The 27,642-nt window shown below is 43.7% G+C and overlaps 1 protein-coding gene across 1 annotated transcript in view; it reads left to right on the forward strand.

The window, feature by feature from the left end:
* The window catches only part of MAML2 (mastermind like transcriptional coactivator 2), a 276,987-nt gene extending 265,364 nt beyond the window's left edge, over nucleotides 1-11,623 (forward strand). Inside the window, exons 3-5 of the mRNA XM_082244555.1 lie at nucleotides 5,353-5,496; nucleotides 6,887-6,998; nucleotides 10,641-11,623. Coding sequence (XP_082100681.1) covers nucleotides 5,353-5,496; nucleotides 6,887-6,998; nucleotides 10,641-11,542 — 1,158 coding nt within the window. The 3' untranslated portion in view covers nucleotides 11,543-11,623. The remainder of the gene's footprint in view (nucleotides 1-5,352; nucleotides 5,497-6,886; nucleotides 6,999-10,640) is intronic.
* Nucleotides 11,624-27,642: the final 16,019 nt, after the last annotated feature.

The following is a 27,642-nucleotide window of genomic DNA, read 5'->3' on the forward strand; positions in this document are numbered from 1 at the left end:
GGCCTCCCGAACGGCCACGCGGTCCGCCAGGGCCGGTACCGCCAACCACGCCATATCCCCATGCAGAGAGAGTGTTGTGTGCCCTGCAGCACACCGCTATTCAGTTTAGGCCGCCGCCATTTTTTTTGCTGGATCGCACGAGCCGCCATTTTGGCGTAGCCTCGTGTCTCCAGCATGGGGGCGGCCATGTTTGAGTTGATCCTACACCTCGTGGAGCTTGGGGGAGGCGCCGGAAGGCGTGCAGAGGGGCGGAGCCGCCTCCTTTCTTCCTGGGCAGCCAGCCAAAAGACTTCCTGTTTGTCAAGACAGCGCTGTAAGCTGTTGCAGTTTAACTCTGAGCATCAAGTGGTGAGCCTGGGGGTCTATCTCTCTCTCTCTCGATCGATAGGGATCCCTAAGCAGGTAACACTAAGGGGTTTTTTTGTGGCGCTGGGGGTCAGAAAAGAAAAAAAAAAAAAAGTTTTTTTCTTTACTTTTGAATTATATTATCCAGGAAGTAACTGGAGTTATTATGGACCCTGCCACACATATTCCCCCACCTGTTTCCCTCGAGGGGGCCTCGGGACCGGCCGGTGCACAGAGTATAGAGTCATTTACAGCAATTTTGGAGTCTATGGTGGCTCGGGTGGAGGCGGCCTGTCAGGGACGGGGGTCAAGGAAGCGACCCCCGCCTACCCCTATACCATCTGACACCTCTGACTCAGATTCAGAGATGGTCACGGCAATTGCAGGTTCCTCTGCAAGGGCTGTTATCCCAGGTAAAGCCCCCTCAGACAGTGAGGAGGACGCTTCTTCTCTTGCTATAATTCAGGAAGAAGCATTGGTGGACGCACTAGTTGTGGCAGTGCAAGAAACCTTAAAACTTGAGGCTTTACCAGCAGAGGCAACTGAAACAGAGAGGCCTTTTGGGACTAATAAGCCCATCAAGACGGCGAAGGCTTTTCCTGTACCTAAATGTTTTGGTAAACAGATTAAAGGAGAATGGGAGCATTCTAAACGTACCTTTACTATTTCCAAGCGTATTGCTAGACGCTATCCGTTTGAGGAATCCATCATTAAGAAATGGACGGTACCACCAGTCGTGGATCCGCCTATTTCCAGGCTGAATAAAGCCACGGTTATTCCAGTGGAGGACACTTCGTCCTTTAAGGATCCGGTGGATCGAAAGATAGAAGCAGAGTCCCGCACTATCTTTTCTCTGATAGGGTCAGCATTTAGACCAGTAATCGTTATTGGTCTAGTTTCCCAGACACTTACGGAATGGGCGAAAATGGTACGCCAAGATCTTAGGGGAAAAGATATTCCCCAGGAGACATCTGATTTGATGGAACAGATCATACAAGGGCTACGGTTTATCTGTGACGCAGCCTTGGACACTACTCCCCTATTAGGGCATGCATCTAAGTTAGCAGTGATCCTCAGACGTGTGCTGTGGTTAAAATGCTGGTCAGCTGACCTAGGTTCCAAAAAGACCTTGACCAATCTCCCCTTTCAGGGGAATCGTCTATTTGGAGCCAACCTAGATGAAATCATTAAGGATGCCACTGGGGGCAAGAGCACTTTTTTGCCACAGGCTGCAAAAGCTAAGGGACCTCGCAACAAGCGAGGACCTTTCTTTACCGCCCATAAAGGGCGCCCGGCTGGTACTAGCGGGAAAGGCAAGATACTACCGGTGCGATTCTTCCCTTCCAACATTTAAGTACCACAGGAAGCGGTAGTTACCGTTCCCTGAAAAGATCTTTTTCTTTACCTTTTCCTAAGATTAGTCCCGATACCTCACAGGAATCGGATCTGGTTGACCAGATAGGCCAAGTAGCCTCTAGTCGGGTGACTTCGGTCCCTGAGGTTCAACCAGAAAAGATCACCTTTCCTGATAACTATCAGGTATCTGATAAATGTGTGGGAACAGAAAACGACCAGACTTTCTCGGATGGTCGGGGCCAGACAGCTCTAGGGACGCCTGGTTCAGATCCAATCAGCGCCAGTGGTCCTAGAAATTCTAGGCTGGCCTCCTCAAGCCGGCCTGGCCGACTTGGACATGTTAGTCGCAGACGTTCCGTGGGAACTTCGTCTCAGGGAGTGTCTGTGATCTCAAGGACCAATTTACCTTCGTGCTTTACAGTCGCTGGTTTTAATGGCCTGGCCATTGAGACCCAAGTACTGAAGGACAGAGGTTTGTCTACTTCAGTCATTCCTACCCTTATTAAAGCAAGGAAAGCGACTTCCAGCAAAGTCTATTATCACACATGGAAGACTTATATTGCGTGGTGCGAATCTTTAGGATTTCCTCCACGTACCTATTCGGTGACTCGAATATTGGCTTTTTTGCAACAAGGGGTTGAGCAGAAGCTAGCCTTGAGCACCATCAAGGGTCAAGTTTCAGCATTAGCAATCTTCTTTCAGAAGCCTTTAGCTACCAAATCCTTGGTGCGGAATTTCATCCAGGGGGTGCGGCACCTGGCTCCTCCAGTCCGCGCGCCCTTACCGCCCTGGGATCTTAATTTGGTTTTGTCGGTTCTACAGAAACCTCCTTTTGAAAACATCAGGGAGATTCCCTTGCTTACTCTATCCCAGAAGGTGGCCTTCTTGGTGGCTATTACTTCTGCTCGCAGGGTGTCAGAACTGGCTGCATTATCATGCCAGTCACCATACCTAGTGATTCATAGGGATAAGGTAGTACTTCATCCTAAGCCATCTTTTCTTCCCAAGGTGGTTTCAGATTTTCATCTGAATGAAGATATTGTACTACCTTCCTTGTGTCCTCAGCCCAAGCATCATCGGGAACATGCGTTGCATTCCTTAGATGTGGTTCGGGCAATCAGGGTATACCTGAAAGCTACGGAATCATTCCGTAAGACGGATTCACTTTTTGTGATCACGGATGGCCCCAGAAAGGGTTTGCCTGCATCTGCCGCGACCATTGCCAAATGGATTAGACAAACGGTGGTACAGGCTTATTCTATTAAGGGTCAGAGTCCTCCGTTCCCTGTTAGGGCGCACTCCACTCGAGCGCTCAGTACTTCCTGGGCCTTTCGCCATCAGGCGTCAGTGGTCCAGGTATGTAAGGCGGCCACCTGGTCGTCGGTACATACCTTTACAAAATTCTATAAAATTGATGTGACGGCATCGGCGGATGCCTCATTTGGCCGCAAGGTTTTGCAGGCCGCAATTTGAGGAGACCGGTGGTCTACCTCGAGGGTTTTTTTCTGTTTGAAAAAAAAAAAAAAAAAAAAGAATTGTTTTCTCTTTTTTTGGTTGAGTCTCATCATTAAGGATGAGCATTGTAAACTTCTAGTTGGCACCGGTTGGGCCTTCTAGATTGGGATTTGATTTCCATTTTCCCACCCCTCAGTTGTGATACTGCTCTGGGACGTCCCGAAGGTGGTGTATCACCGAGGACTACGTCTGTCGATGAGCGCTAGAGAAAAATGGATTTTTGTAAAATCTTACCGTAAAATCCTTTTCTCTTAGCTCATCGACAGACGTAGTCCCCGCCCCTCTGTTTTGGAGTTGGGTTGGGTTAAATTCTCTAAGCACTGCTTTTTCACATAACTGATTTGCTGAGGCAGAGAGAGAGAGGATATACCCTCTGGGACTGCCCCTAGGGTGTGGCCAGAGCTTTTTAATTTCCTGTCTAGTCCTGCTCCTGCGGAGGTAACATAACCCGAAGGTGGTGTATCACCGAGGACTACGTCTGTCGATGAGCTAAGAGAAAAGGACTTTACGGTAAGATTTTACAAAAATCCATTTTTGAAGCTCTTTTGCTGATAGTTAAGAATGTGAAAATAGCTTATTGTCCATAGTCTAGGCACCAGTGCACTTTAAGAAAACTGTATACACTGAGATTTGATGCTCAATGGTTCCCAGTTCACGTAAGAATGGGCAACATTGAAGGCTACACATGGTAGTAAATAAACTATGACCTAGCAGGCAGGTAGACATGTTCTTGGAACCCTGTGAGAATGAGCTTCCATTTTCCTGTGTTGTTAGGTTTGGTAAAGCCAGCTCTAGTTAGGATAAGCTCCGAGAAAGTCTACCTGCAGATGTATGAGGGTGGTCAGTCATTGCGCTCCATCCCTTAGTCACAAGGAATGGATAGTAAATCCAAGGAGAGGAACTTTACGCTCTGCCAAAAACTACAGTTCATATCAACGGAGAAAGGAGGAGGAGGAGGACAGCTGACTTCTCAGGTCTATGAGAACCTAAAGTGAATCTTTGTATGTGGTTCACATATGGCACTTTTCCACTGCAAGTACCGGCTCGGCTCTACTCGGCCCTGCTTGGCCCGGTTTGCTTTTCCACTGCTGGTACCGCATGGTACGGTGTTGGAACGGTTCGGTATGGTATGGTTTGCTTTTCCACTAAAGTAGTACTAAAGTTAAGTGGGTGGGATAACAACGGGGTGGGAGGGATTCTCTGACCAATCAGTGGCTAGTAGTGACTGCATGCAAAGGATTGTGGGATATGGTACCGGGTTTGGTACCTCTTGGAACCACAATCGAGGTGGTACTGTTTTTGAGAGCCATACCGAACCGTTCCTACACCGTACCATGCGGTACCAGCAGTGGAATAGCACAAAAGCGAGCCGAACCGTTCGGTTCCATGCAGTGGAAAAGCACCATTATATCAGGCTTTCTCGAGCAGCATTCCTCCCGATGTTGCTAGGGGTTTCTTTGAGCAATGAGCCATTTCTGCCTCTCCGATAAGTAACCACTGACAACAATGATCTTTTTAGCTATCTGTAAGGGGAATTCTTCCCAAAGACTTCAAGTGTAAGTAGCCATCAATTCCAACCTCTTTCTGATATTTAACAAGAAAGACAAAAGTTATACATTTTTCCATCAGGAGGATTGAACTATTAAGCCATAATGGCTATGATGCTCTGTTTCCTATAATGTTCACCTTTAGTGTTTATGTAGCTGCTAATACTTTGTCACAGGCTGCAGAACTTTTACTGTCCCCAAGTCATAGCAGGCATTTCTGGCAGAGCTGGGTCATCTTCATGACAACCAAAGCAGGGGTCTGGGGCCCAGTGATGTCCAGCTAAAACCTTCAAGCTCCTGCATTAAACCAGGGGGATAGTGCAACTGGTCAAGGCTGTGCACCTTCTTGTCACCTCACAATGGTGGATGCACTTACAGGAGCTGGTATCTGACGTGGGCAGGAGATGCCAGCACAGGCAGTGAAGATAGTGCTTCTCTGTGTCTGTATCAATCCTTGTTCATGTCATTCGAAGGGAAGGGGGGCCAAAGCTGCTAATTTGTTTAGGGCCCCATTGTGGCTTTTTTTTTTTTATGGTGTGTACTGTAATGCTGAAACTTTACTAAGTCTTCAGTATTTTTTTCTTAACAGGAGCAGCACACCAGCACCACCCAGAGTCCTGGATCCAGCACTGCTTCCTGTTCAAGTCCCAATGGTTATAACAACCAGCAAATGGTGGACAAGGCGAATATTCTACAGAGGCAAATGATGCAACAGCAGATGATAGCTAGAACGGTAATATCCTTTTCCTTTTTGCTTTCCAAAATCTATAGATGTGCTCTGCCCCACCCAAAAAAAGTCAGTAATAGTTTCTGAGCCATCACCCCCCCCCCCCCCCCCCTTTTGCTTTCCTGTGCTTCAAATAGGAGCTGCAACGTTGTTACCCCATGACAGCAAGTCGCATGAGGTTGACTTTGCAGGATGGCTAAGAGAAAACTGTATGCTTCACCCTAATGTAGGTGGTGCCTACTTCCACTACTACAGTGGGATAAGAAGACATTGGAGGGGGCAGTTAGCATTGACACTGCCGATTTATAAGCCTGTAGTTGGTCAGTCATCACCCAGCCACACTTAGCCCTACTCATTGCTTTCTGGATTGACAGCACTGCCTCTGTTACTGAAACCTTCCCACTGTGAGCTGCAGTGTCTGGGAAGGGGAAGCTGTGAGACATAAAGGATAGTTTGGTTCAGATAGGAACCTTTAGATGTACTTTTACTGTATTGAAATATAGAAATGCCTGAATTTTGAGACAAAAATAATACATATGGAATAACTTCTCAACAAATGATTATTCAGTTAGCAATTATAACTGGTTATTGTGTACATCTTAGTCATCCAGAACACTTGAAGGACACCCCCTCCGAGTGCCCCCCTAAAACACTGCCTCACTCAGTGAGTCCTGAATTTTTTTGCTAGTGTCCTAAGGTGATGGATCTCTTCTCCTGTATGGAGAAATCACTCTTATCTTAAAAGAGATGTACAGCCAAAGCTTGTTTGGCTGTACATCTATGGATCACTGGAGTGCAGTTCGTTCTCAGACCCATTTGAAGCAGAGAGTGGTCGGAAGTTCGCTCTCTGCTGACTTCATAGATGTCAGTCCAGGCACAGCGTCATCACGACCACAGATCCCCTGAGAGCCTGAGCTGGCCGCTCCCCGCCCCTCCACAGCCCAGCACTCCAATGAGTGAGGAGGGAGCTCTCTGCTCGGGGAGCTGTCAGAGCTAAGCGATCGGCGGTGTTCAATCACTCTGTTCTCAGTGCAGAGGCGCCGGGGGTCGGACAGATGCTGCATCCACCTAGGTTAGTATGACTGGGCAATAAACCCAAGCCCCACACTTCTCTTTTAACTAGATTATGATTTTACTTTGGGTACTTCAATCAACTCTTCACTGTCTTCTAATACAACAACAGACACAGTGTACCAAGATCAGAGCCACCTCAGTAAAATCTTGGGGGCCGTACCCAGGGCGGCCTGTAATGTTGCTTCGGGCACTGGGCCTTGAACAAGGTGCTTTGCTTGGCATTTGGTACAATATGAGACAATTAAATACTTAAGGAATAACTTCTCAATAAATGATCATTCACTGGACAAATAGAACTGATTATTTTATATATTTGTTATAGGAAAAGTGTAACAACCAGGATCAGCTGAACAGGCATTTGACAAGACCACCACCGGACTACAAGGATCAGAGAAGGAACACTGTGGGAATTCAGCAGCCAAGCCAGTTCCCCGGTAAGTTGGGGTGTTGTAAAGCTAATGCTTCTCAGGGTTGCTTCCTGTTGCTACCAGTGACAATGCTAAGGTCACAAAACTATATTTAATCATACAGTATTTCTTAAAGAAGAACTTCTCCCAGGTTCTAGAAAAGTTAGTCAGCAGCTACAAGTAATGCAGCCTCCTGAGATGTTTTATGTAATCCCTGGGGCGGTGGGCAGAACATCATCCTCACCTTGGCAGGGAATAAGGGAGTAGAAGCACCTACCTTGCTACCCCTGAAAAAAAAAAAAAAATCCAAATATGCAAAATAGAGGAGGGAAAACTAGGGTTATGATTCCAGTGATAGTAAAGTCTAATTTTCTTTTTCTTTTTTTTTTAAATAACAAACATGTAAAACCACTGCTCTGTGCAGTTGATTTTACACCGGGCAGCCTGGACCCTCCTCTTTTCGGGTCCCTCTTTGCTGCTCCTGGCCCCTCCCTCCTGTCGAGTGCCCAACAGCAAGCAGCTTGCTATGGGGGCACCCAAGCTGGGCTGAAGCTTGGGTCCATTCAGACACGGAGCTGTGGTTCGGTCCCACCCCCTCTCCCACCTGATTGGCTAACTGACTTTGATTGATAGCCGCAGGAGCCAATGGCGCTGCAGCTGTGTCTTAGCCAATCATGAGGAAGAATCCCGGACAGCTGAAGGACTCTTGGACATCACTGGACAGAGACGGGCTCAGGTAAGTAGGGGCTTCTTGGGAGGCTGCTACATACAGAAGGCTTTTTATCTTAATGCATAGAATGCTTTAAGATAAAAAAAAAAAACTTTCTACATTTACAACTTCTTTAAATGTTAACAAAGGTCCACCTTATACTTTATCCACTAAGTGATGGGCTTGCCATGATATTGAAGCGTTTGCCCAATTTTTATGTTTACTTGTAAAGAGGTAAAAAACAATGCCCTCCCTAATCTCAAACTGACCATAACTGAGCTGAAAACTAGCCCTGATGCAGCTTAGTTTCATTTTTATGGCCAGGAACGTCAAGTATGTTTAAAACCATTTAGCCTCTTTCTGTTCTTTCCATATTCTATTTTTTTTTTTTTAAATGGGCTATAGTTGGGCCTTAAAGCAGAATGGGAAGTAGAAAAAGGGTCTATAAAAAAGATATCAGTGGGAAGATATGCTGCAGATGACACTTTAAGTCCCCTTAATGCTGAATCACAGCTTGCTCACCTGTATGTGATATAGTGAGTTTATTATACTCTAAAGGAACTTCATTATTTAAGCCTTTTTTAGAACCTCTCTGTACCAGCTGAAAATCTGATTTTGGTGATCATTTTCATATGTTATGGCGCTGTCCCAAGCTGTATTGATATCACAGGTCCTTAACACCATGGAGCAGGTGTTTCAGTTTAAAGATCCCTCATGGCCCAAAAATCTGCCATTTCAGATATTTGAGAGAGTTTCAGCTTCTAAGAGGGGTGACTGATACCTATAACTCAAGCCCTGGTTTTGGATGGCTAATCAACTATTTAGTATTGAAAATTGAAAAATACAACCTTCATATAAAGAGGTGGATAGCACAGGTGTACAATAAAAGTTGTGAACTTAAAGTGTATCTAAACTCAAGAACAAATGTATAATATACTGTATACCCTACCACTCCTTAGGTGAGGTGGCTGCATTAGTTTGCTTTTTTCAGGCTTTTTTTTAGTTGTTTTTTCTGCCAGTCACCCACTCCTAGAACGACATTGCTCACTCGCTGTATCGTATCTTATCTTTGAAGAAGCAGGGTCACCCTAGGGCAATGATGGCGAACCTTGGCACCCCAGGTGTTTTGGAACTACATTTCCCATGATGCTCAACTACACTGCAGAGTGAATGAGCATCATGGGAAATGTAGTTCCAAAACATCTGGGGTGCCAAGATTCGACATCCCTGCCCTAGGCTAATCCCGCATGATATAGACTACAGAACAACCACCCCTTTCATCTCCGTAACATAGGGCAAGGGTGTTCAGTTCTCCACCAGAAGAAAAATGTATATGGCTAAAAACTTCCGTGACCCTAAATTGGGGATCAGCAACCTGTAGATCATGATCTACCAGGAGATCGTGGCCAGGTGACTGGTAGATTGCAGTCTGGGCTTGCTGGCCCGCCATTTCACAGCATCAAACAGTGCAATGCACAGGGACTACTTGTAAAGTTGGAGGTGAAGTAGAGAGCAAGAGCCGCATAAGCCAATGCCTCCTCTGTAGTGCTGGCTCCTGTCCCATGTGGAGTGATACCAACTGCACTCCACCTCCTATCCTGACTAGCGGTCTCCAGAGTGGTGCCAGCAGCAGGAAAGAAGAGCTCTTTAGGTCAGTGTGAGGCAATACACTGGGCATAATAGTATAGGGCTGCTTTCACATTAATGCGCTGTGGTTTACCCACACCATGTGTCCAGTGTGGTGTACCTGCAGCTTTCCTGTGGGTTTGCTGCGCTTAGCTATAGACTTCTGTTATATCCTGCACGTTTGGTGCACTTTCTGAATGCAGGAGTTTTAGTGCCCTTTCAGAAAGTGAACCACACCTGTGGGATATAATAGATGTCTATGCCAAAGCACAGCTAACCCAGGAAAGTTGCAGATGTGCTGCGCTTCACCCGTGGTGCAGGTAAACCACAGCACATCAGTGTGAAAGCAGCCTTATAGGGGGCTCAGAACAAGAAGGGTTCATTTACATTTGCAGTTTTAAGGATGTTAAAACCCCATAGTTAAGACCTGTTTTTTCCGCCCCAACCGCACCCCCCTTTAGCTGCAGTGGCCAGGGGTGTACACATGTTGCAGCCGCAGCAAGAGTTATGCACCTTTTCATAGCTGGTGGGTGTAGCACCTGCCAAGCCTAAACCCATTCAATTGAATGAGGTCACTCTGTAAGTGCCTTGCAACCTTGTCTAATACAGCAAACAAGGGGTTAAAGCAGGCAGCCTTGTGCTTCTTTCTCCCCACCTCACTAATCCCTTGGACCACTACCTGATTTAAACCTATGATTGCCATGCAATGCACATGATTGCGACATGGTAGTATGACAATTAGAGGTTTAAATCAGGTGTGAGGAGGCGACACTGGGCAACACTGTGTCCAGTGATCTGTGACTTCTCCCGTGTTGTTCAGGTAGATCCCCACCTCTTTAAGGATGCCTACCCCTGGCCTAAATGAATGCTTGTGAAGTGCCACTCCAAGTACCAGGTTCAGATCATCCAGTGGCTCCCCCTGCTGTCAGGTGCAGGCATCCAAAAAAACTTGCCCTGGCTTTGCAACATCTAATATAGTAGGTTGGATGCTGCACACTGAAGGCAGTCCAGTACAAGAGTAGAGAAGCGGCTTTAGCCTGTGTCCTCCCAACCCACATCCCACCGACGCATATCACCCACCAACAGGACTTGTGTCCTCTACGATGATGACGGCCAGGATTGAAAGCCACAATTTGCAGTTGTTTTCTAGTGGCTTTCAAAGTGGAGGACATTTATAAACATATCACCAACATAGGGAATTGCTCTGGGGACGATATTATACAGAGAGGGTGGGCAGAAAGGTTTAGGAAAAAGGAATATTTTGCCAACATTTAAAAAATATTATGCATTGTGGTATCCGGTTTCTTTCATGTATGCACATTCTTTTTTGGCAGGTGGATTGCAAACTGTAGGTGCCACATCTGATTCTCCAGTGACCAATGCAACATCAGGACATATAACACCTCAGAATCCAACCCATTCTTCAAAAAGTCATGGTTCTAGAATGACTTCTGTACATGGAAGTCCAAGCTTGTACGGGAATGTCCCATGCCCACAGCAGAACATGTACAGCAACGTAAATCAAGTACAACAGCAAACCAGCCCAAATCATATGGGAACAAGCCCAAATGGGAATGTCTTGCCACGACAGTCAACAGTTACACCAGGAAGCAATGTAACTTCTTTTGTTAATCCAGCAGGAGTCAACCCTCCACCATTCAGACCTGGTCCAAATCATGGAAATAATTCAGTGGCACTAAGACCACCAAATATCATCAATACTTCAACAGCCACACAAAAGTGGATAGGTCCAGAAATAAAAAGACAGGACATGGTAAGCTTCCCCAATAATCAGTTTTCTAACCAGTCACTTCAGGGTGTGATGCCACATTTTCCTCAACGTGGTCTCTCAATGCCCAGCCAGGTCAACCAAGGTCTACAGATAAATCAGATGACATCTGCAAACAGTGGACAATCTATGGAACCTCTGAGAGGTTTTAATCGTGGACAAAGCCCCCAGAGATCTCAAATGCTGACCAACATAAGCCAAGCTGGTGGAACTGCCACAGCATCAACAAACACATTTAACCCCACCGATCAGATCCCTAGAGCTTTTCCAAGGAGTGACTCAAATAACGATTTGGGTTCCTTTGGTTTTATTTCACAGAATGGTGGACTAGGCTCATCGCCCAGCAATGACTCAGACTTTATTGATGCCTTATTGAAAACGGGTCACATCAATGATGACTGGATGAAAGACATCAACCTAGATGAGATTTTCAAAGGTCATACATAAAAAAAAGTCAACATATTGAACCTCGTGTATAATGTAGAGAAGGGAAGTGAGGCCCATAAATGCCAATCCCCTTACAACTCTTTTTCCACAGTTAGAAAATATGAATGTTAGAAAATAAGGTGTCAAATGGGCTACTATAGGGTGTATGATTGCTTTCCTTTTCCTCTAAATTTTTTACATTAGGTCAACTGTGTTTCTTTACCCCAATAGCATTATTAAAGTGGAACTTTAGTCAGAAAATTAAGTCCTGCTAGATGACTTCATGCTGGCCTTTTTGCAGATATAGCTATGTAAAACATTAAAAATAAGTGCCTATAATATCTAAAATCCAGTAATACACTGTCTCACCCTGCTCTGTACATGCTCAGTTGCTCTCCTATTTTTAGGCACTGCTGAATTTGTGGAGGCTGATCTGCTGACAGCCTTAAAGCAGAATTAAACCCTCCTATCCTTTAAGGTTTACAGCCAAGGAAGCTGCTTCTGTTTGAACTGCCATGGTGCTGTACATGTGATCAGTTATGACACCAGACCTTTGATGGTTTGACAATTTGGTTGAGGACACAAGCAGATGTGACAATTAGCAATCCTAGCATTCTAGGAATGTAACTGTTTTTTGAAACCGTTAAATTTATGGGTTTAGTTCCACTTTGTAATTTACTGCTGTTCAGGTGCTCTGGGCTACAGCAAAATGGCAGCCTCCAATGACAACAGGTGCAATGCTGGAGACATTTTACAGCACACACTAATGTTGGTAGCATAATTATTAATGTGGAATGTAGGGTACCTTGCTAAAAAACATTATTTTTTAGCAAGTTATTTTGGGTTAAGTTCCACTTTAAGCAAACATTCTTAGTTTCTGTTTATGAAATGCCTGCAGTATTGTTATTTATTATAATATATAAAATTATTAAAATTATTAAAGGGCAAATTCCATCCACTACTGAATATTTCAGAGACATTCCCCTATCTGAATTATTATTTGTTACAAGATTTTCTACAATGTAGGTTTAATAAATGGCTGGGGACTCCAACTGGGGGAGAGTGACTGGCTACTTTGATATGGCCTTGTAGGAGTAAGTGGAGACACATCTTCTGCTTGGAGTCTTCTAAGTGGTTTATATATATCTCCAGTAGAAAGGGGTTAGAATCCTTATCTTCCTTTTTTTGCTGTCTGTGTCTGCACTAGGCAGATTTACCCTCTTTATTCTTCCTAGTGACCATTGTTATCGATATGGAAAGTAATGAGAAATAAAATGTTACGGTTGTCACCAAAACAAGCGTTGAGAAGAAGTCTAACAGTTGGGGCATATGGTCCACTGCCAGCTGTCCAAGAAGAATTCCCCTTCCTTAAACCCATCTCTTTACCAGTTTAAAAAAAAACAGTTATATTCCCGACCCGTGCTCGAATGTAACTGTCACATTGGTTGTGCTCTCAACCAAACTGTCAAACTATCAAATGGCTGCTGTCCTAATTGATCACATGTGCAGTATCATGACAGTTGAAGATCAAACAAAGGTCAAGATGGCAGCTTCCTTGGCTGAAAACTATAGGAGGGTTTAGTTCCGCTATAGTAGTGATTTCCTGTCATTCCCTGCTGTGTCCCAGGGATAGGGAGTAGCGGAACAGACAGCAAAAATAAGCTGAAAGTGGTTTAAACCCCGCCCCACTCTATGCAAAACGAATAAATATTTTGGCTATACATACACGTTAAAGAAGAGCTGGTGATTACACCCACCAATGCCCTCCTAAATTGCATATTCAAAGTACACTATATTACCAAAAGTATTGGGATGCCGGCCTTTACACGCACAAGAATTTGAATCCCAGTCTTAGTCTGTAGGGTTCAGTATTGGGTTGGCCCACCCTTTGCAGCTATAACAGCTTCAACTCTTTTTGGAAGTCTGTCCACAAGGTTTAGGAGTGTGTCTATGGGAAGGTTTGACCATTCTTCCAGAAGCATATTTGTGTGGACGAGAAGGCCTGGCTCGTAGTCTCCGCTCTAATTCATCCCAAAGGTGTTCTGTTGGGTTGAGGTCAGGAAACTCGCTCATCCATGTCTTTATGGACCTTGCTTTGTGCACTAGTGCCCAGTCATGTTGGAACAGGAAGGGGCCATCCTTAAACTATTTCCACAAAGTCAGGAGCATGAAATTGTCCAAATGTCTTGGTATGCTGACGCCTTAGGAGTTCCCTTCACTGGAACTTTGGGCCAAGCTCAACTCCTGAAAAACAACCCCACACAATAATCTCTCCTCCAGCAAATGATTTGGACCAGTGCACAAAGCAAGGTCCATAAAGACATGGATGAGTACGTTTGGGTTGGAGGAACTTGACTGGCCTCAACCCGATAGAACACCTTTGGGATGAATTAGAGCGGAGGCTGTGAGCCGGGTCTTCTCGTCCAAATCCACAAATGCGCTTCTGGAAAAATGGTCAAACATTCCCATAGACACACTCCTAAACCTTGTGGACAGCCTTCCAAGAAGAGTTGAAGCTGTTATAGCTGCAAAAGGTGGGCCAACTCAATATTGAACCCTACCGACTAAAGCCTAGTACACACGCAACGAATTTCCGCCGACCGGTCGTTCGTCTTTTGTCCAGAGTGGTGTCTGTTGGTTGGAATGTGCTCTAGACTGCACACGAATTTTGTCATCCGACAGAATTATACTTCAGAAGTGATGTCATGTGTTGGATTGCTTTCTTTGTGTTCTTTCATCTCTGAGCATGCCCAGTCTTGCTCATAAGATTTTTCCCTGTCGAAATCTGTACTGACTGCAGGAAAATCGGACGTGTTTTGACGGTGGACAAAAATTTTATAGCCTGCATACTAGAATTTTGTCAGCCGAAAAGTCGGAATCGGTTGTCGAGAGCACCATACTAACAAGCCGAAAATCGGCAGATCGGTCGTCGGACGAAAATTCCCGGCCGAATTTCGACTCGTGTGTACGGGGCTTTAGACTGGGATGCCATTAACGTTCATGTGCGTGTAAAGGCAGGCGTCCCAATACATTGATAATATAGTGTAAATCTAAAGCCAATTTTTTTTCATTTTGGATAAAGTAAGGGAGAGTTAAATCCATTATATTGCCATCAATGTCTTATTAGGAAGATTTCCCTTGACTTCCTGTCGCCTCCACAATAGGTGAGAAGATATCTTTCTAACGTGAGGGAAAGTTTAGTCAATTTTCTTAGACAATCTTCATGTGAACAATTGTCCATTGGCAGTTTTCCCTCCATACCTGTTCTGGCAGCAACTCGGCATTTTGTATTTCCCCTCGCATTCCCAGTGATATCATTGATCAGGACAATTAGCGTGAACTTCCCTAACAAGGACCAGGACTGCAATAAGAGCCTGGCAGTGGTTCTAACTTCTCACTGTTCTATCCAAATAAAAAAAAAAAGTTTGCCATTATATTTTAAACTGACCTTAAAAAGTAACTCCAGTCAAATAGTTAAATTATTATTTGAACTGCTAATGCTGTACAGGAAGGACATCCACTTTGTTTGATCCTGGTTTTCTTACCTTACCTTGAAATAAACCTGTCACAGTGCTGGTCACTTTAAAATCAGGTTATGATGAGCAAATTGAATAAGCATGTCAGAAGGATGAGTAGATCCGAAGATTTATAAAGCTGAATTAACATTCAAATCTTTTTTCTGTAAAAGTCAAGTTGCCCTCTGCTACCTCCTGTGCCTCTCTATTAATCACTGAAGTATCTGGTGACAATAAAGGATCAATAAGAAGGGGGGCAGGGCTCAGCGTCACTTTTCCCCAAAGTCCAGATTTCTATTGAAGTTCATATCAGACCCTATCAGATGTTTTGACATCTTTATATACTATGGGGTGTATTTATATAAAAAAAAAAATAATAATGTAACTATTCATTTGTTTTCTTTTTTAATTTATTGATTTATTACAGAAAATACTGCATTTGACCACTATATGGCGCCAAGCATTATAAGAATTCTTGTGATACTTAGCACCCTCTAGTGGCCAAATGTGAAAAACATTTGTCTAGCACAGGAAATAGCCTCCTAACATTTATTTTGCCCCATTCACGCAGGGGGAATGTACATGCACTTTCAGAGGACAAATTGCAGTGCTTTTTTTTTTCTTTTTTTTTTTTTTATAAATACAACCCTATGAGCTGTATTACCCAGGTTTCTGATATAATTTTGATTCAAATTGTATATAATGTTCTTAACATGGGTAAGATGTATGAATAGTTTTTTAGCTAGGCTGTATGCTGTCCCAAAATCAAATCTCAACTAAGAACAGGTCAGCCATTTCTAAAAGGTGGCGGTCTAATACCACACATACTGTAAAAGGTCTTAACTTGCGTCAAATTGACTAATGAATAAAACATTTTAGTAGGGAAGGGATCTGTTTAACTAATCTTTGGGAAGCAAATCCTTCTTAATCTGAGTGGGGATGAATACACAGTGAATGAACAGCTAGTGTTTAAGCTGTAAAAAGCACACGTTGCACATGTAATAAACACCTTCTGCCTTCCTGTGACAAGTGTACTTCTATAAAGGAAGCCAAATGCATTTTGCCTTTTCTGTGCCATCAAATTCAGCTGAGTTTACCAGCAGACCGACGTGTCCTTTCAATCCAAAGTGCTGTACCCAACGAACAATACCCAAAACCACATCCCCAAACTACGAATCTGCTAAAGTCACAAGTATCATGACCAAATAGTATTGATAGACACTGACATCTAGTGGTAGCAATAAAGAAGTGCATTTGGGGCTTATTCAGGAAAAAGCGTAGACTGCCTTCACTGACCTATATCTGAAAACAGTTGCCTGGCTGTCTTTGTTTCATGGATCCAGGGTGCAGCACCTGAAGTAGGACCTCTTCCACAGTATACTAATTCCTGGACAGCAACTGAGAATTTATTGAAGCTGTAGAAATGGCTTGACCGCCAGACAACTAGTAATTTCAGACGGAGAGGTCAGCAGTAGCAGCATGCATATTCTTCTTGGTTGTGTTTAGTTTAGGACAAGTGCAAAAAGTAATAATGATGTACAAATTGCAGTAAACAATAGCAGCAAATTAGATATCACTTAAAGTGAGCCTGTTGGTGGGGAGCTTTTTCACCCAAAATGTCATCTGTAAAGAAAAAGACTTACCTGGCCTGATGCCCATCCATGGACTCTTTGTTCTGCTGTAGAGCTTTGCCACCCGTAGAATCTGAGATACTTCTGGGTTTGTTGAATGCTTGTGTCCCCTGCTGCGCGCCTGCTTTTTTTAGATAACAACATCTTTAAAGCGAAAAAAGAAAACTTAGAAAACATTGATATGCACCTTATAAAGGTCTGCACCTTATACACAAACACAAAACAAGTGAAAACTATATAGTGAAACTAAAGTCCCAAAATAATCCTCTGTAATATCCAGTGTGGAAAAGTTCTTCCTGCGGTGATTGACAGATTCCTCCAAAGATAGACCCCACAGAGCAATAAAGTGACGGTCTGCACTCACCAGACGTTGTTGACCTTCCTTGTCTTAAGACAAAAGGATCAATAAAAATGTTGGTGGTCTCCATGACCAAGGTAGATCCTCCAGCCAGTTCCCACTGTACCCTCCTCATGGTGGTCAGAGGTTCCAAAGGTGAGGTATTAATGACAAAAAAAAACGAGAACTGACTCCTCAGCCTAAAAACGTTTTGGTTGACTTTATTAAAGGCCTCTTTAGTAGGCTATGCATTTAAAATTGATTAAAAAACCTCCCGTGCGAGCATCCGCACTGTACAATGGGAGCAGTGGAAGCCGGACCCGCTTAGTGTCAGCTTTCGTTATACAAAGTAAGAGAACAAAGTAACGCAACATGCGTCCCAGCTTACAACAGCTTTGAGCACATTAATACATGTTATATTGTAGATATACACACTATTTTAGTAGCAAGTAGAGATCCACCGATTATCGGCAACACCGATATATGGGGGCCAATATGCACTTTCCCTGATATATATCTGAATCAGCCCCTGAGGTTACCGATATTGCCAATATTTCGGGAAAGTGCTTGTACCCGAGTGATGCCTGCAGCTAGAGGCATCACCCCGGTACCGGCGTCCATAGTCGACGGTCGGCTGACTTGTAATGACAACCGATGCGGCTGAGAAGCCGCTCGGCTGTCATGACAAGGAGTGGGATGGGACGTATCCCCCCCCCCCCCGTCCCGCTGCCTTCTGCTGCTCGCCCGGGTCTCCCTGGCATCCTACCTCCACCGCCGCCGAAGAGAAGACCCAGTTCTCCATGTAAAAAACCCCGGAAGTGATGTAATGACATCACTTCCGGGTACTCTGCGCCGAATTAAAAAAACTGAGAGCATTCAAAACAGCCAAACTTGGCGTTTTGAATGCTTTTCAGTGCCGAGAAGGGGTTTGGGGTCTTTTAGACCCCCAGATCTCTCCACAAGGAGTACCTAAAAAAATAAAAAAAAATTTTGATGTCCGAAAATATCGGCCAATATCGATAGCCAATGACCAAAATATCGGTATCAGTATCGGCATTAAAAAAACGATATTGGTCGATCACTAGCAGCAAGCGCTGTTGTTTGTATACAGCACACTACTCTTGCGGACTATATACCATTTCTTAACCACTAGGTTTGGAACAGCAGCTGCAAGTACTAGATTATTACTTCACTTTGTTTTATTTGTTGGCGTTAGTGGATTTATACATTTTTAAAAAATGACAAAAAATTCTTAAATGTGAGTTTAGGAGCAGCAGTGTGCATGAGGCCTAGGTAAGAATGTGGCTTGCACCTCTTTTGTTAATTAAGAGCATTATCTTTATTTTTTTTATTTTTTTTATTTTTTTTAGAAGAGTAGTACAAGCTTGTGCTCGTGCCACTCTTTAATTCCCCCAAAGTCTCTTCTGTTTTCTTAGGAAGATTTTGGCTGACCTTTTTTTCCCCCCAGCAGGGTCACTTTAATCTCCAGTCTACTGTCATTTTGAATTATTGCACTTTGTACATCTTTTTTTCTCTTTCAATTGTCTTACTGAATAAGCTTCATAGTGAGTGTAATATATGTACATATATTTATATATTTTTATTATTATGATTGCAGAATTCTAAAGGGATTGAATCATTGTAAGATTGTTCCGTAGTCACTGTGAACTATAAATACAGTGTGTAAGTGCATTAATCATGGTTATACAAGTATTTATCGGCATAATACTTTTTAAAACATTACTAAAGATACTGCCAATAATATCAATTACCCTTATTGCATTGTTCCCCTTACATGTATGCTATTTTGCTTGTTTCTGTCTGGGCCATCATCTTGTAGTTAACATAGGTTGGGGAGCAGAGGAATATTAATCTGCAGTTTCAGTGCAGATTGTTTAGCTGTCATTGTCAGCCATATGCACAAACTATGTAAGATTCTCTATCATTACCTGTTGCTGTTGACATCCTGCTGTGCTACTAAAGAATCTACTGCCTGCTACCACTGGAGGGAGTACTTGGGTGACGGGATACCTATTCAGCCTGATACAGAATCCATGAAATGGAAGCTTGGGACAACTTATTTAGCAGCACACCAGGATGTAAAAAGAGTCTGGGAGGTTGCAGGCCAAAATGGGGGATATAAAGAGAGGCTTGGACATTGCAGGCTAAGATGGGGAAGGTAAAGAGAGGCTTGGAGATTGCAGGCCAAGATGGGGAATGTAAAGAGAGGCTTGAAGTGTGCAACCCATGGAGGAGGATGTAACGAGAGGCTGAAGGACATGGTGGGGGAATTTGTTGACCTCTTCAAGTATAGTTATGAGACAAACTTATTATTTTTTTGTGCTGCTTATTGGGACAGTGAGAACTAAGGGATCTGCACTGAAATTTCATTATACAATTTTGTAGAAGTTTCAGCTATACAATAATCCACTTTTTCAATGCTGCTTTCCCAGGGCTTTTCATTGCTCTGCATACATTTTAGCATAAATTGTAAAGTAAATACCCCATGGCCCTCTGCCAGTCCCTCCACTGGCATCTGATTGCAAAACAAAAAAATGCAAAACACTACAAGAACATGCAAAGCCATTCAAAACTCTGTCTTGGGCTACAGCACCAATTTTGTCTCAATATATCATCAACATCTCCGAAGACCTCCTGCTCTCTGCTCCTTCTTCTCCTCCTCCCATGCTCGCCTCCAGGACTTCTCCAGAGCCTCTCCCATCCTCTGGAACTCCCTACCCCAATCTGTCTAGCTATCTCCAACTCTGTCCACCATTAGGCGATCCCTGAAAACTCATCTCTTCAGAGAAGCCTATCCCACCCCTAACTGAACTTTTACTTTCTTCATCAGCTCATCCCTCACTGTTTGTACCTTTTTATCCACTTTCCCCTCCCGATTAGATTGTAAGCTCTCCCAAGCAGGGCCGTCCTAACCCTCTTGTATTGAATTCTATTATAACAGTACTGCCCCTCTCCATATTGTAAAGTGCTGTGAAAACTCCTGGCACCATATACAGTATATTCTGTATTATAATAATAAAATTAAAAATATTTTTTTCTTCAAGTCTTTCTATGCAATCACATGACCACAAAGCTCTGTCTTCTCTGTTTTATGTGGAGGTCCGACTACGGGGCTGAATCACAGAGACCAGTGACATCACCCGCCAGCATCCACTGCTCTAGGCGTGATCAGAAGTGGGGAGTGAGTTCCCTCCCACCAGCCACACAGGGAGGGAGTTCCCTCCCACCATCCGCCCATTACACAGAGGAGACAGAACTTTATAGTCACATGACCACATAGAAAAACATGGAAAAAAAGTATTTACTGATAATTATGCTAAAATGTATGCAAGCAAATGGGGAACTGCATTTAAAATGTAGGCAATTGCATAGATGAAATCTAATAAAGGAGATTCCCCTCGTTTCCTGCGTTCTCACCTGATCAGGAAGTGAAAAGAATCTTCACAGTGGGGACAATAATAAAACAAAACCTGACAAATAACCCTCCCAACTCTCTCAAAAACTTTTAAAGATAAGCCTGGAATGCCATGTTACTATTTTACCACCTCATGAAGTCACTAGCCATAATATTGGTTGGTTTATGTAAGAGTTTATATGTATATGTAAATTGAGCATATCACACATCTGGGCATTCAAGCTGAGTATTAGGTGAAATAATCTTTATGCAGAGGTCACCCTATAGTGATATATAACTTCTGTAGTAGTCATACTTTACCCTGCCCCTAGAGCATCCCTAATTATCTTTTGTGGTGGGCGGCCTCACTGACCAATGGGAAGGCGTGGGAGGGAGAACAAAATTTGGATTTGAATATAATTTTATTTTCTTAAATCTGTGAAATTTGTAACCTTTTTGACATGTGAATGCAATCTCTAATTATGCATTTTGATCATCATATGCCCTGATAAAATTCTCAAGTTTTTGACAAGTATACTTAAAAAGAGACATATGGTCAAAGCTTTTTTGGCCATACTTCTCTTATGGGTCACAGGTGTGTTGCTCTCCTGTGAACCAGATTCATCCGATAGCTAAAGCCCCCTGTCAGCCGACATCATAGAGCCTCTCTGTAAGGATCCCAACAATATTGTCAGAATCCACCCAGCTGCCTCATTGACAGCTGGCTCTGGTTCTCAGCATGAGGCTAAAGCCAGCTGAACCCCACCCCCCTCTCCTGCCCAGCGCTCCAGTGAGCACTTGAGGGACAGAGTGGAGAGCGGTGACTGCCAGTCACCAATCTCTGCCCTGAGCAGACCGAGAACTGAGTGATCAGTGGTCATGTGATCACTAAGTTCTTGGCCTTATTGAGGTGAGTATGTATGTTTGATTTTTTTATTAAGCCCATACATCTCTCATAAAAGTCCATCTTTAAGACCATGTTACACTTATATATAGGGTGTATCATGGTTTCATGTACCCCCCTCCCTCCCCAAGAAAGAACATACCCCCTCCCCAACAGCATGCAGGGGTTTTTCTTCTTTGAAATCAGAGAAATCTATGAATGAATGGACTACAAGTCTTGTCTTACACTGCAGCAGACGGACTTGTAATTCTCTATGGAATTGAAGACCGGTGATCACCGCACTCATAGGTTATCAACACTTCCTCCAGCTCTTTAAGTCCACACCTCAGTACAGATAAAGAGCTGGAGGAAGAGTCTGCAGGAGACTGTTATTGCACCCGTGGTCCTCTGGTTGTGAGTGCAGTGCTTTAACGGCTCACTTGCAAAAAAAATAATAAAGTGCATTTTTTCTGCAAAAATATGTGCATTTATTTATTTTTTTCCAAAGGTTGGCTTAGCCTTTGAAGGAAAACTGTCAGTATGGGAGCTGTTATTGCAAAACTGCTATAAAATTGTATGTATAGGGATAGTGTAGCAAGGAATTACACTCCCTGTCAAGTCTTTATTACTGTCTGGGTCCCCAATGGGGAGATTCACTCCTCTACTTGTCCTGGTGATCTTTGTTACCGAGGCAAAAAATAAGGGAAAACGAGATGAAGGGAAATCTTACAGTGGAAACACCTGTTCTAGTGACAACTTTCCCTCGGAAAGTGAGAAGAAATTTCTGCAAAATATTTCATCTCTGGGTCAAGAAGTGAAGGGTACATACATAGGTGTATTTTAAATAATAGAGACAGAATATTAACCAAAAATCCAGAAAAAAAAACACACATAAAACAAATGCTATAAATTAAGTTGCAGTTCAGTGATTAAAATAAGTATTTGATCCCCAATCCTCAAAACATGACTTAGTACTTGGTGGAGAAACCCTTGTTGGCAAGCAAGGATTTTGGTCCCCTCTTCTTTACAGATCATCTCTAAAACCTTAAGGTTTCTTGGCTGTCTCTTGGCAACTCAGTTTCAACTCCCTCTATAATTTTTCTAGGGGATTAAGGTCTGGAGACTGACTAGGCCACTCCATGACCTTAATGTGTTTCTTGAGCTGCTTCTTTGTTGCCTTGGTGGTATGTTTCTGGTCATTGTCATAACGTAAGACCTATCTTCAGCGTTATGGCTGAGGGAAGAAAGTTCTCATCCAAGATTTTACAATACATGACCCCATTGATTGGCCCTTCAATGGGGCAAAGTCAGCCTGTACCTTTAGCAGAGAAACAGCCCCAAAGCATAATGTTTCCACCTCCATGCTTGACTGTAGGGATGGTGTTCTTAGGGTCATAGTCAGCATTTTTCTTCCTTCAAACACGGCAAGTCAAGTTAATGCCAAAGAGCTCAATTTTGGCCTCATCTGACCACAGGAATTTCTCCCAATCCTTCTCTGAAACATTTAGATGTTCATTGGCATGACTGTACTATGCCTTCTTGAGGAGGGGGACTCTTCGTGTTTGGAGGAAGAAAAATGCTGACTGTGACCCTAAGAACACAATCTCTACAGTCAAGCATGGAGGTGGAAACATTATGCTTTGGGGCTGTTTCTCTGCTAAAGGTACAGACTGACTTTGCTGCATTGAGGGGCCAATGAACAGGGCCAAGTATTGTAAAGTCTGGGATGAGAACCTTTTTCCCTCAGCCAGAACACTGAAAATGGATCATGGATGTGTCTTTCAGCATGACAATGACCCAAAACACACCACCAAGGCAAAAAATGAGTGGCTCAAGAAGAAGCACATTAAGGTCATGGAGTGGCCTAGCCATTCCCTAGACCTTAATCCTATAGAAAATTTATGGAGGGAGCTGAACTTCGAGTTGCCAAGCTAGAGCTAAGAAACCTTAGGGATTTAGAGAAGATCTGTAAAGAAGAGTGGACCAAAATCTCTCCTGAGATAAGTGAAAACCTGGAAACTAACTACAAGAAATCTCTTACCTCTGTGCTTGCCAACAAGGGTTTCTCCACCTAGTACTAAGTCATGTTTTGCTTAGGGATCAAATATATATATATATATGAGACAGATCTTATTTGTTGCTGTCTGTATCCCACAGTGAAGATTTAACTTTACTTCCTGTTATAGAGAGGATTTAGGCCCCTTTCACACTTGTGCAACTTGTCCTGCGATTTGGGACTGCAAAGTCACATGACAAGTCATACTTCATAATTTCCAATTAATACTGTTCATATCTACACATCTTCAAAGTAGTCCCTGCACTACTTTGGTCCTATTTTAATGCGTTTTGAGGTCCATAGACATAGGCATTGCTTCAAGTCCAGTCAAAATTGTGGTAAAATTGCGTGACTTTTAGGTTGCATAACTGTGAGATGGGCCTTACCCTCTTAGACAGTTGTCGCCAGAACAGATTTTCCCCCCACTTCCTGTTTTGATGAAAACTTTAAACTGTAGGCTCTCTGGAGGAGTGCCCTGCTAACCCTCTTGCCTTGAACTGTTTTGTAGCTTTGTAACTGTACTGTCTCTCCCCCCCCCCCCCCCCCCCATTTTGTAAAGCACTGTTCAAACTGTAGGCACTATGTAAATCCTCCATAAAAAGAAAAACACTAAAATTTGGAATTGCATTGACAGTGATCACCAGGACAAATAGAGGATGGATCTCCTCAGTGGGGACACAGACATAAAAATTGACAAAGGGTTTTAATCCTCCCAATCTTTATTGAAAACTAAAAAAAAGCTCTGGCTATTCATACACTTTAAGTATGTAAACTGTTCAGGAGTTTTTTTAAATTTAGACATATTTATAATAATGAAGGGGGCAAAATAGGAAATTTAATTGAATCAAAAATAAGGCCTCTTGTACCTTTAAATGGCAGCTGAACAATATTATATAAACTCATACATAAACCAATTAATCGTATATTTATTAGCCCTTTAACTTGCAATGTCATGGTTTTATGCATAAACCTGTAAGTTTCTTGTTTGTTACTATGTGCAAACTTTTTACTGAAATTAAAATATATTTAGTTTGCTTTTTGCCTATTTCCTAGAACTCACAGAAATAGGGACTTAAGATATAGCCCTACTTATACGTGTGAGCCAAAGCATTAAACAAAAAAGCTATAATAAATGTACTATCAACAGCCATTTGAACATGGTATAGCATCCATAAAAGCATCTTTTTTTTTTTTTTTTTACATTACTTCGTATGAAGGGAGCCATTATAATGTATAATGTACCATATTTCCACATTTATTTTGTGTCTCTATATATAATATTGTATTTTGCATGTTTATATGATTTTTATGCTTTTTTTAAATTTTGTATTTGTGTAAATAATGTTTTCCACAAGAAATATCAAGTGCCTGACTTATTTTATATTAACACACGCATAATAATTATAATAAATAATGCAATTTTATAGTTAAAATCTTTCCAGTGCTGTTATTTGTTCATCATTTTGCTTTTCAGTACATTTTCAGAGGTTTTCAGTATATTACAGGGGGTAGACCAATCTTTTAATACAAAGGAACCCTTTTAACAAGCTTTCTGGTCACAAAGAACCCCTGCTAGTAATTATTTTATGTACACCTCACAATACCTTACCAGGAATAGTAAGTTTTAGATACTGTATAACAATATATAACGAATAAGAAATTTGGCATACTTTCTGTATTTCACACCCACATTGTTTTATACAACAAAATTATTTTAGTAATAAAATGAAATATTTATTAAAGTTTGAAGGAACCTGTAACGAGACCCTTGTTCGTTTGCTTCCGCTCTCCCGACACTCCTCTGCTTCTAGTGAGTCAGCTTGCAGATTGCAACGTCTGATGCTTTGCTCATCCCAGGCTCCGGGATCCGAACTACAGCTATGTGCCATTCGGAATCCATTCGAACAAACACCAGGCAGGCTGTATGTAAGTTCAAACAGGAAGACCTTTATTGAAAGCACACAACACACTTTTATACAGAATTTGGAATATCCTGCCCCCAACAACCGCTTTCCCATTGGTCAATTGCAAAGTACATGCCGTTCTCCTTCAGGTCCTCCTTAGCTTGAAAATGAGTCAGCAGGGATTGGTCCGATAGCTTGACCAGAAGGACTGTTATGTGTAATGAGACAGAAGCCCCCAGGGGGCAATCAATGCACAAAACAGCCAGACACAGAACAATGGCTCCATAACGAGCCCCCAATACACATTACTCTGAGTGTCAATACATCCCTTAGCAGACAACATGTGAGTTCATTAGCACACCCGACAATAGGTGAATGGAAAGCCACCTCAGACAAAAGCAACATTGTTAGACAATGAACTTGAACTTCCTGGAATGACCATTTTAGGAGTTGTACTTCCTGGTCAGGGACCTCATACTGTACAGGGAATAAAATCTTAATATTTCCATATGGCGATATTGCTGACAAATATGAAGCAATCCAAACCATTACTTCTGTCTTTAAATTCCAGTGATGGTGCATACCGTCACAGAACACATTTAACAAACGGTAAGGTTTCAGGGAACCCCTACTAATAATTAGTATAGCTATACCTCACGGTACATTACCATAAATAATAAGTTGTAGATATAACAATATACAGTGAGTATTGTGAAAAAAAAAAAAATAACAATATACAGTGAGGAAAAAAAATGATTTGATCCCCTGCAGATTTCATAACTTTGCCCACTTACAAAGAAATGAAGGGTCTATAATTTTTATCATAGGTGTTTTTTAAATGATAGAGACAGAAAATATCCAAAAATCCAGGAAAAACACATAAAACAAATGCTATAAATTAAGTTGCAGTTCAGTGAAGAAAAATAAGTATTTGATCTTCAAGCAAAACATGACTTACTACTTGGTGGAGAAACCCTTAATGGCAATCACAGAGGTAAGACGTTTCTTGTAGTTAACAGGTTTGCACACATCTCAGGAGCAGGGCCGGCGTTAGGGGGGGGCAAACTGGGCAACTGCCCAGGGCCCCAAATGTCCAGGGGCCCCGTCTCACTGTCAGTCAGGGCCGGACCGGGCAGACTGGGCAGTGTCCCGACTCCCGGTGGGCCGCGGCGCTCAGAGTCATCAGATACAGACACTAGAAGAAGACGATCCCTCACTGCGGGCGGCCGCCGGCCGGTGTACTTGCCAACTACACCGGCTCCTCGGCCAATCAGCCTTCTGCTCAGGGGGGGTGTGAGTCACACCCCCCCCTGAGCAGAAGGCTGATTGGCCACGGAGCCGGTCCGGAAGTCAAGGTCTGTGTGTTCCTTCCCGCGGCCGCCGATGATCACTGAAGCCGCTGCAGATGGGAGCTCCTTCAGCCCGACTCCGGGCTGCTCGCGGGGGGGGGGGGGCGGCGACGAGAGGGAAGGTAAGAGACTGCCTGCAGAGCAGCCTGTGCAGCCCCGGCCGTGTGTGCTGAATAGGAGGGGGTTGGGGCGGCTCGGCTGCATATAGAGGATTTGATGTTTCCTTATGCCGCTGGATGGATGGATTCTTCTCCTCCCTTCTGCAGGCATTCTGCGGCTGCAGGAGAAATATGGAAATATCAATTTCTCTATATGCAGCTGAGCTGTCCCATCCCCCTCCTATTCAACTTCTTTTACTGCCCCCCAGTGATCTTAGCCACCCCCCCGTGATCTTAGCCACCCCCCCCCAGTGATCTTAGCCACCCCCCCAGTGATCTTAGCCACCCCCCCCAGTGATCTTAGCCACCCCCCCAGTGATCTTAGCCACCCCCTCCAGTGATCTTAGCCACCCCCCCCAGTGATCTTAGCCACCCCCCAGTGATCTTAGCCACCCCCCCAGTGATCTTAGCCACCCCCTCCAGTGATCTTAGCCACCCCCCCAGTGATCTTAGCCACCCCAGTGATCTTAGCCCCCCCCCCCCCAGTGATCTTAGCCACCCCAGTGATCTTAGCCACCCCAGTGATCTTAAACCCCCTGTATTTTTTTACCCCCCCCCCCCGCCCTGTGCTCCTTAGCCCCCCCGTGCTCTTCAAGTCCCCACAGTGCTTTTCATCTCCCCCTATGCTCTCTGGCTCCCCCAGTGCTCTCCACCCCCCCCGTGCTCCCTGGCTCCCCCTAAGTGATTTCCAGTGCTCTCCAGTCCCCCCCCCCCCCATGCTCTCCATCCCCCTGGTTTTCCCTGCCCGCCACCCCCCCCCCCCCAGTGCTATCCACACCCTGCACCTTCCAACCCCCCTGCAATGCTTTCCAAACCCCCCCCCCCTTAATTTTCTCCAGTTCCCTCCCCCCTTGCCCTTCAGCTCCTCCAGTG

Source organism: Pelophylax lessonae (genome assembly GCF_965119305.1).
Source record: "Pelophylax lessonae genome assembly, chromosome: 2".
Classification (NCBI taxonomy): Eukaryota; Metazoa; Chordata; class Amphibia; order Anura; family Ranidae; genus Pelophylax; species Pelophylax lessonae.